At 34.6% G+C, this 11,206-nt stretch overlaps 1 protein-coding gene across 1 annotated transcript; it reads left to right on the forward strand.

The window, feature by feature from the left end:
- Positions 1-2,406: 2,406 nt before the first annotated feature.
- On the forward strand, positions 2,407-7,851 carry LOC135267083 (uncharacterized). Its single transcript, XM_064358776.1, has 2 exons — positions 2,407-4,482; positions 7,689-7,851. The coding sequence occupies exons 1-2, from the start codon at positions 2,839-2,841 to the stop codon at positions 7,740-7,742; spliced, it is 1,698 nt and encodes a 565-aa protein (XP_064214846.1). The 5' UTR covers positions 2,407-2,838; the 3' UTR covers positions 7,743-7,851.
- The last annotated feature ends 3,355 nt before the right edge of the window (positions 7,852-11,206 follow it).

Genomic DNA, 11,206 nt, shown 5'->3' on the forward strand with positions numbered 1-11,206 from the left:
TGTTAGACACAATTAATTTAGTTTAATTCCGGTTTTTCAAGCATTTTATTTTAAAGCAAATTTTTGTTAAATATTATTTATATCCAACTCTATAACTCGTTTATGCTTGGTCCTACAAGAAAAATGTAAATAACTATTTTGTTGGAAATTTTATCAGCTTTAATTTTGAAAAAAAGATAAAATTTGATAGGAGTAACTGTTTTCGAGATATAAGCAAAAAACCAATAAGAAAACTGTAACTGTTACTGAACAAAAATGTAATTCAGTTTTCAATGTTTGAGACGAAGTCAAAAATGCAGCATTTAAAAACGACTCTGAAGACTTCAGTGACTTTTATGTCACCTCCTTTTTCTTCTAATAAAGTATTGGACCCAACAAATTAAGTGTATTTTAAATCACAAGACATTTTCTGTTAAAACACTTTTTTTTAATTAATAATTATTTTCAAACTTATATCTCGCTTATGGTTAGTTCTACATGAAAAATGCAAATAACTATTTTGTAGGAAATTTTATCACCTTTAATTTTGGTGAAAAAGTAAAAATTGATAGGAGTAACTGTTTTCGAGATATAGGCAAAAAACAAAAAAACTGTTACCTTAATTAAGCGCTTGCATATAAGCAAATTTAGTACTACTAGTATTGTTATTATAAATGTTATTGTTATTAATATGACGACTAAAGGCAACTTTAAGACTTTAGTGACTTTTATGTCTCCTCCTTTTTCCTCTACTAAAGTGTTAGACACAATTAATTTAGTTTAATTTCGGTTTTTCAAACATTTTATTTTAAAGCAAATTTTTGTTAAATATTAAAAACTATAAAATGGCTTAGATTGCCTAAAAACACAGATCACACATGATCTTTTGCATAAAAATGAGAAAACGCTCATGTAACACACAAAATAAGCTCCATTTTTCCTTTTTTAAAGTATTATTATTATTATTACTTTTGTTACTATTACTATTATTATTATTATTATTATTATTATTATTATTATTGTTATTATTATTATTATTATTATTATTATTATTATTATTATTATTATTATTATTATTATTATTATTATTATTATTATTATTATTATTAAAAACTTATATTAAACAGACAGAAAACGTCGTATTCTGACACAACTTAAAACACAGATCACACATGATCTTTTGCATAGAAATGAGAAAACGCTCATATAACACAAAATAAGCTTCATTTTGGCTTAGAAAACTAAGCTTACTTTTACTACTACTATTATTTTTATTTTTATTATTATTATTATTATTACTATTATTTTTATTATTATTATTACTATTATTATTATTATTATTATTATTATTATTATTATTATTATTATTATTATTATTATTATTATTATTATTATTATTATTAATATTATTATTATTAAAGACCGATTATAACTTTTGTATAGTAAATGTTTTTATACCAGTTTTAAAATGCGTTATTAATTTTAGACAATTTCTTGCCTAAAAACACAGATCACAGATGATGTCTTGCATAGAAATGAGAAAACGCTCAGATAACACAAAATAAGCATCATTTTTGCTTAGAAAAACTAAGCTTTAATTTAGAAAGAAATTTATTATTATAAGTATTATTATCATTATTATTATGATTATTATTATTATTATTATTATTATTATTATTATTATTATTGTTTTTTTTATTACTATTATTATTATTATTATTATTATTATTAACTTTTGTATAGTAAATGTTTTTATACCAGTTTTAAAATGAGTTATTAATTTTATTCAATTTTTTGCCTAAAAACACAGATCACAGATGATCTCTTGCATAGAAATGAGAAAACGCTCATATAACACACAAAATAAGCATCATTTTTGCTTAGAAAAACTAAGCTTTAATTTAGAAAGAAATTCATTATTATAAGTATTATTATCATTATTATTATTATTATTATTATTATTATTATTATTATTATTATTATTATTATTACTATTATTATTATTATTATTACTATTATTATTATTATTATTATTATTATTATTATTATTATTATTATTATTATTATTATTATTAACTTTTGTATAGTAAATGTTTTTATACCAGTTTTAAAATGAGTTATTAATTTTAGACAATTTCTTGCCTAAAAATACAGATTACAGATGATTTCTTGCATAGAAATGAAAAAGCGCTCATATAACACACAAAATAAGCTTCATTTTTGCTTAGAAAACTAAGCTTACTTTTATTTCTATTATTATTTTTATTATTATTATTATTATTATTATTATTATTATTATTATTATTATTATTATTATTATTATTATTATTATTATTATTATTATTGTTATTATTATTATTATTATTATTATTGTTATTATTGTTAAGTGAAGGGGGCGCTGCTGGTGAAATTGGCGGGAAATGATGACGCGTGAGGCGCGTACGGGCAACGCCTAGTTAGTTGGAAGGACACTGTGGAAGTGTCAATGTCGTTGTTGAATCTAATTTGCTAATAAATTAGTTTTTGGGTGAATTCCGAGTTTCATTTACAGAGCAGCGGTGGGATATTGCTCAAATAATCGTTTCCGATAGAGAGTGGTGAAATGTGGTGATTTTGTGAGGAATTTGTGGGTCGCCAAGGCAAGGGCCAAAAATTGAATTTTTGGGAATCTGTACCGTTTCATTCGTAACAAAATTGTGTTTTACGACTTGAAATCGAACAAATCAATCGGGTGCTAGCCGAATTTATCTGGTTTTTCTGATTTCTGACGAGTTCTAGGAGTTACGCAACCACACGCTGTCAATTTTCATTTGGGTGTGGCTCAAAAGGCGCGAAAAGTTTTCTGGTGAGATTTTCGCAATGGGGCGTCACAGGTACCGAGGAAATGTGGACTCGGACGACTCGGACTCAAGTGACGATGAGCCACGGCCGAAAAGGTCCGCGCCTGGGGTCTCCAGTACAGTAAATTCACCCCCAGTTTCGGCCGAGTCCGCTAGAATCGCGAGACTTGAGCAACTTGTGGAAAACTTGAATCGACGTTTGCTAAACCGCAATTTTGAGCACACATCAGGACAAGTTGGCATTAAAAGTGACCTGATTCCTGAATTCGCTCCAGGAAACCCCAATTTTAGTACCACTAAGTGGTTGCATAAAATTGACCAGTTGGCTCTCGTGAACGGTTGGGACGAACGTACAACGATTTACGGCATGATAAGTCGACTCAAGGGGTTGGCCAAGGAGTGGTACGACAATCTCGATCCCTCAGCATACGACCGGAGCTGGGATGAATGGAAACGTTTGTTACAAGCCACCTTCCCCGATCACCACGATTATGCTTCCACACTTCGTAAGCTAGTGAATAGGGTGAAGGAAGATGGTGAAACCTGGGCACAATATTATTTTGGGAAATTAAATCTGTTGCAGGCTTGTGACATAACAGGAACGAATGCAGTCTCCTGTCTTATTGATGGAATCACTGACGTGACTCTCAGAAATGGGGCTAGAGCAGGGCGTTACGTTACACCCGAAAGCTTGTACGCTGAGTATTTGTCGACTCTGAGATCCGAAGGTGACAAGCGGGATACGCTCGCAAAGCAGGCGCCTCGGGAAAGGAGGAGGTTCCTTCCAAGTCGAGTCGAAGCACAAAAACTGTATTCGTCAGTTCGGTGTTACAATTGTCGTAATCGAGGACATGTTGCGACAAAGTGCCCGAAACCAAGAATTGAGTGCAAGAAATGTGGTCGCATTGGACATGTGGATGCTGAGTGCCGACGTGGTAACTTAGTAAAAGAAAACATGTCTAAGCAGGCACTAACGACAAGTGTAGCTGACGCAAGTAATAATAAGAATTATTACATAGACATTAAGGTCAATGGTAAGCCGACGCGAGCTTACATTGACTCAGGAGCTGAACCGGTCCTTGTCAAGCAAAGTGTTGCTAGAGAATTGGGACTGATGTGGCAGCCAAGTTTACATTTGATTCGTGGTTATGGCCAGGGAATCACCAAAGTGCATGGGGAAGTCGAAGTAGAGCTAGAAGTGGATCTTGTCAAGGCAAACGTAAAAGCTTTGATCGTCGAAGACAGTGCACAACGTGTGCCTGTCATAGTGGGACAGACCTTCCTGAATGCGGGTGCTAATACGATTATAGCAAATGAGGAAGCTGTGAGAGTAGTTGACGGAAACAACGAATCGATCCAAGCATTTCTAGGCCAACTTCCGACACGAAAAGTTGCACTTTGGGCGGAAGAGGAAACAGTGATCCCTCCTCAATCCATTGGTTGCATACGAATCAAGGCAAAAGACGATGGGTGGAAAGGAGCTTATTACGTTGAAGGGTGTCAACGTCCGAGACCAGGGTTCGAACACGTTGTTCATCGGTGTGTCACATGTGATGGAGGCCTAGTGACCGTTGGCAATCTATCGCACCAAGATCTGGTCTATCGAAAGGCGCAAATCGTTGCGAGAGCTGAGCCTTGCGAGCAGGAAAGGACAGCTACGACGGTGAGTGTCTTTTCTATGGGGAAGGTTGAGGTAAAGAGTTTTCAACGGTGGGAACTTCTTACACAAGTCAATAAGAATCTAGACCCGGCTCAGTTCGAGCAATTGTTACAACTCGTTAACGAATTTCGAGATTGTTTTGCACGAAATGTAGCGGAAATAGTTTATCGTCCTTATCGGTTATCGCATCACGAAAGAAGAATTGTTCGAGATATAGTAAATGACTTGTTAGGTAGCGGAGTCATACGAGAATCAGACTCGCCATATTCGAGTCCCATACTGTTGGTGCGGAAGAAAGATGGGCAACACCGTATGTGTGTTGACTATCGGCAATTAAATTCGAAAACAATCAAAGATCGCTTTCCGTTACCACGAGTAGACGAACATTTGGATAAACTAAACGGTGCAAAGTTTTTCACCACACTAGATCTCGCGAGTGGGTATTATCAGATCCCAATGGCCACCGAATCGATTCCAAAGACAGCATTTGTTACGCCTGATGGGCATTACGAGTTTGTCCGCATGCCTTTTGGTCTAGCCAACGCTCCGGCAGTGTTTCAGCGAGCTATGAATAAGGTGTTGGGTCCACTACGGTTTCAGACCGCTTTTTGTTACATAGATGATCTTCTGATACCTTCCAAAGACTTTGAAACAGGTCTTAACAATTTACGAACGGTGTTTCAATTGCTTCGACAATTTGGATTGACTCTAAAGCTGAGTAAATGTTGCTTCTTTGGAAGTCAAATAGAGTATTTAGGGCATGAGATCAGTGCGGAAGGCATTAAGCCAGGCGAGACAAAAATCAAAGCGGTGACAGCTTTTCCCAAACCAACAGACGTACACAAACTTAGGCAATTCTTAGGTTTGTGTGGGTACTTTCGAAAGTACGTGAAAGATTACGCAACAATAGCAAACAGTTTGACGAGTCTCCTAAAGAAAGGCAGTGCATTTGTTTGGGAAGAAGCACAAGAGCGGGCTTTTCAGACTTTAAAAGACATCTTGACGAGCAGACCAGTTCTTGCAATTTACGACGCGGAAGCTGAAACGGAGTTACACACTGACGCTTCTAAAGTTGGAATTGGTGGCATTCTGTTGCAACGACAAGGTGATGGATCTTTGCGTCCAGTTATGTTTTTCAGCCGACAGACGACCAAAGAGGAACAAAGGTACCACTCGTACGAGCTAGAAACGCTAGCGGTGGTCTGTTCTCTCAAACATTATCGAGTATACTTGTTGGGGCTTCAATTCAAGGTGATCACAGACTGTAATGCTTTACGAACAACCCTTACCAAGAGAGATTTGATTCCACGAATTGGGAGATGGTGGTTGTTGACTTCTGAGTTCGACTTTACTGTAGAATACAGACCTGGCAGTAAAATGAGTCACGTTGACGCTTTAAGTAGAAATCCGGTATTAGATCCTTCGGAGCCTTCAGTGGAAGTCTTGCATATTAATGTTAACGATGATGATTGGATTTTAGCTGTTCAAATGAAAGATGCGAGATGCGCATTGTTGAAGGAAATATTGGAAAAATCACCGACGAACGCTGAAGAGCGTGCCATTCACAAAGAGTACAAACTAAAGGATGGTCGAGTATTCAAACAGACTGAGTCAGGATTAAAATGGGTCGTACCAAAAGCGGTAAGACGCCAGATTTTATTAGCACACCACGATGGAATTGGCCATTTATCGAATGAGAAAACTTTGGCATCTGTGTCAAAATCTTATTGGTTTCCTTCAATGCGGAGGTATGTTCACAAATATATTTCTAGCTGCTTGGAGTGTCTCTACAATAAGGAAGCCGGAGGAAAGCAGCCAGGATTTTTGAATCCCATACCTAAGAACTCGCAACCATTTGACACATTGCACATCGACCATTTGGGACCATTTGTAAAGAGCAAATCACATAATTCTTATCTTTTAGCTATTATCGATGCATTTACTAAATTTGTCTTTCTCAGGGCCGTGCCTAATACTAAGGTGGGCCCTGTTTTATCATTTTTAGCTTCTCTTACAGGAATGTTTGGTGTACCAAAACGTATAATAGCCGATCGTGGGGCTTGTTTTTCTAGCAAAAAGTTTAAGACACATTGTACCGATTTAAACGTTAAATTAGTACTAACCGCGACTGCCACACCACGGGCTAATGGCCAGGTGGAGCGATTAAATCGTACGATTTTATCTCAGCTTGCTGCTAGCTCGAGAGAAGAAGAGAAATGGGATGACTTTGTGAGTAGAATTAGTTGGGGTATTAATTCTACGCCGAATTCGACTACGGGCAAAAGTCCATACGAATTGTTGTTGGGGTATACACCTCGACATGCTAATGACTCAATCCTCACCAACGTGGTGACAGAGGGTGTTCATGATGGTGATTTGCCACGGACACGAGCAGACGTTGCTCAGCGTGTCGAAAAGGAACAGCAGATGCAAAAAAAGCGTTATGACAAGCGACGCTGTGCCCCAAAGAGATTTAATGCAGGTGATCTCGTGTTGGTACGCACCACGCGAGCTTCAAACGAGGGCAAAAGTCGGAAGCTGTTACCTAAATATTCGGGACCGTACCGAATTCAGAAAGTGCTCGACTACGATAGGTACGTCGTGACGGACATGCCGGGGGCGACGCGTTCCCAAAAACGATATGAGGGTGTTCACTCAGTGGACAAATTGAGACATTACGTTGTCGCCACGACGAGTGGAGACGAAACAATAGGCGATGTCAGTGACGAATGACTGAGTTCGCTGTGAAGCTGAGTGAAGTTCAACGTGAACTCACGATTTTGGGCCCAAATGTTGTTTTTAAGCGCTTTACGTTGAAACTCATGAGTTAATGATTTGTTATTGTTGTTATTGTTCTCGTTCTTGTTCTTCTACTTATTGTTGAGGTTAATGATCTTGTTGGTGTTGGTGTTCTTATTGTTGTTGTTGGTGTTCTTATTGTTGTTGTCCTTAATTAATTCTCAACGTGAGAAAAGCGATGATAATTATTTTCAGATTCATTCTCAACGTGAGAAACACGATTATGATTATTTTCAGATTCATTCTCAACGTGAGAAACACGATTATGATTATTTTCAGGTTCATTCTCAACGTGAGAAACACGGTTATGATTATTTTCAGGTTGTTTATAAATAGTTCTTAAGTGGGACTCGGGCTGTAGATGTATACTACGGCTCGGATACGTGGTATTGGTTAATTACTTGTTTTAGAAACACCGGTGGTTCCCCGAGGACGTGGAACACGGAAGCGTGGCCGACTGTTAAGTGAAGGGGGCGCTGCTGGTGAAATTGGCGGGAAATGATGACGCGTGAGGCGCGTACGGGCAACGCCTAGTTAGTTGGAAGGACACTGTGGAAGTGTCAATGTCGTTGTTGAATCTAATTTGCTAATAAATTAGTTTTTGGGTGAATTCCGAGTTTCATTTACATTATTATTATTATTATTAAAAACTTATATTAAACAGACAGAAAACGTCGTATTCTGACACAAAAAAACGAATTACGTTATAGACTTGACGAGAACGGCGTATCTCGGACTCTTATAGGACTCTTATAGGGTCAAAAATTATCAGTTTGGATTAAAACAAATTATTTTTGTTGACTCTCAGTCTGAATTGTTCATCAGTTCAAACAAAAACGGCTTACTTTAGACGATCTTTTGCTTTGAACAAGAAAACTTACATCGAACAGACTAAAAACGTATTAATCTGGCATAAAAGAGCAATTTATGTATCACTTTGAATAAAGGCAGCTAATCCTATTCGTTTCATTGCTTAAAATAGACAAAATTGTTAATAAATCTAACAAAAACGCTGTATTCTAGCACAAAATACTAATTACATTATAGTTTCGACGAGAATAGCTTATTTGGAATGATTCTATGCTTCCAAACGAGTAAATTTTTAATAAACAGATGCCAAACATCATGTTTTGTCCTATAAAGACATTTTATATTGCAGTTTGTATTAAAACAAAATATTTTCGTTGATTCTTTGTTAGAAGCAGCAAACCTAACATTAAAGAATCTGAAAACTTTGTATTCGGACACAAACCACCGAATTTTGTTTCAGTTTAGACAAAAACGGTTGATTTTCGACAATATTTTGCTTTGAACAAGAAAGCTTATATCAAACTGACTAAAAACGTCTTATTTTAGCACAAAACAAAAGATTTGCGTTATAGTCTTAAAGCTGATTCATGCCACAGTTTGGATAAAAACCAATTATTTTTGTTAATTCATTGTTACAAACAAGAAACCTTACATCAAAGAAACTGAAAACCCCTTATTTAGGCACAGAAATTCGAATTACGTTTCAGTCTGGACAAAAACTGCTTATTTTAGACGATCCTTTGTTTTGAACACGAAAACTTACATTAAAAAGATTAAAAACGTCTTATTCTGGCTGAAAACTGCAAATTATATATTACTCTAGATAAAAGCAATTTATCCTGATTACTCCTTTACTTAGAATAGAGTAAACTTGTATAAAACTTAATGAAAACTTTAAATTTCGTCTCAAAGAAATAATTTACGTTATAGTTTTGACCAGCACTGTTTATTTCAAACGAAATTATGATTCGAAACTAATGAACTTTTATGGGGCAGATGCAAAACCACATATTACCATATAAAGCGTTGTTTTAAAGCAAAGTATTACCTTTTGCAACAAGAAATTTCACTTCAAAGAAACTGAAAACTTCGTATCCATGCACAAATATCGAATTACGTATCAGTTTAGGCAAATACAGCTTATTTTAAACGATTCCTTGCTATAAACAAGAAAAATTTTATCAAACATATTGAAAATGTCTTATTCTCGAAAATAAGAGCAAATTATGTATCAGTTTTAACAAAAGCGGATTACTCTGTTTGATTCTATGCTTAGAGTAGAGTAAACTACTATAAAACGTAATGAAAACTCTATATTCAAGCTCAAAAGAACAAATTACGTTATAGTTTTGACAAAAAAAAATTATTTCGGACGACTACATATTTCGAAGTAAGCAAACTTTAATTGAACAAGTGCAAAAGCTAATACTTTGCTTTAAAATAACGATTTATGTGGTAATATGGTATTTTGCATCTGTCCTATAAAAGTTTACTCGTTTCGCTCCATTGAATCATTCGAAATAAATTATTTTGATACAACAACGAAAATAATTTTTTTGTTTAAACTGTAACATGTCGTTTTTATAAAACGAACTAAGACGTTTGGCATCTGTTTAGTGAAAGTTTTCTCGTTTGGGGGCATAAAATCGTTTGAAATTAACAGTTCTGGTCAAAACTATAACGTAAATTATTTCTTTGAGACGAAATTTAAAGTTTTCATTAAGTTTTATACAAGTTTGCTCTATTCTAAGCAAAGGAGTAATCAGGATAAACTGCTTTTATCCAAAGTAATACATAATTTGCAGTTTTGAGCCAGAATAAGACGTTTTTAATCTTTTTAATGTAAGTTTTCGTGTTCAAAAGAAAGAATCGTCTAAAATAAGCAATTTGTGTCCAGACTGAAACGTAATTTGATTTTCTGGGCCTGAATAAGAGGTTTTCAGTTTCTTTGATGTAAGGTTTCTTGTTTGTAACAATGAATAAACGAAAATCATTGGTTTTAATCCAAACTGTGACATAAATCGTTTTTTAAAGGCGAAATCAGACGTTTTGCCTCTGTTCAGTGAAAGTATACTGGTTTCAAAGCATAGAATCGTTTGAAATTAACAGTTCTCGTCAAGACTATAACGCAAATCTTTAAAGTGACACAAAGAAATAATTTACGTAATAGTTTTGACCAGAACTGTTAATTTCAAACGATTTTATGCCCCCAAACGAGAAAACTTTCACTAAGCAGATGCCAAACGTCTTAGTTCGTTTTATAAAAGCGACTTATGTTACAGTTTAAACAAAAACAAATTATTTGTGTTGTTGTTGTGTCAAAATAATTTATTTCTAATGATTCAATGGAGCGAAACGGGTAAACTTTTATAGGACAGATGCAAAATACCATATTACCACATAAATCATTATTTTAAAGCAAAGTATTAGCTTTTGCACATGTTCAATTAAAGTTTGCTTACTTCGAAGTATGTAATCGTCCGAAATATTTTTTTTTGTCAAAACTATAACGTAATTTGTTCTTTTGAGCTTGAATATAGAGTTTTCATTACGTTTTATAGTAGTTTACTCTACTCTAAGCATAGAATCAAACAGAGTAATCCGCTTTTGTTAAAACTGATACATAATTTGCTCTTATTTTCGAGAATAAGACGTTTTCAATATGCTTGATAAAATTTTTCTTGTTTATAGCAAGGAATCGTTTAAAATAAGCTGTATTTGCCTAAACTGATACGTAATTAGATATTTATGTATGGATACGAAGTTTTCAGTTTCTTTGACGTGAAATTTCTTGTTGCAAAAGGTAATACTTTGCTTTAAAACAACGCTTTATATGGTAATATGTGGTTTTGCATCTGCCCCATAAAAGTTCATTAGTTTCGAATCATAATTTCGTTTGAAATAAACAGTGCTGGTCAAAACTATAACGTAAATTATTTCTTTGAGGCGAAATTTAAAGTTTTCATTAAGTTTTATACAAGTTTACTCTATTCTAAGTAAAGGAGTAATCAGGATAAATTGCTTTTATCTAGAGTAATATATAATTTGCAGTTTTCAGCCAGAATAAGACGTTTTTAATCTTTTTAATGTAAGTTTTCGTGTTCAAAACAAAGGATCG

Source organism: Tribolium castaneum, chromosome 9 (assembly GCF_031307605.1).
Source record: "Tribolium castaneum strain GA2 chromosome 9, icTriCast1.1, whole genome shotgun sequence".
Lineage (NCBI taxonomy): Eukaryota > Metazoa > Arthropoda > Insecta > Coleoptera > Tenebrionidae > Tribolium > Tribolium castaneum.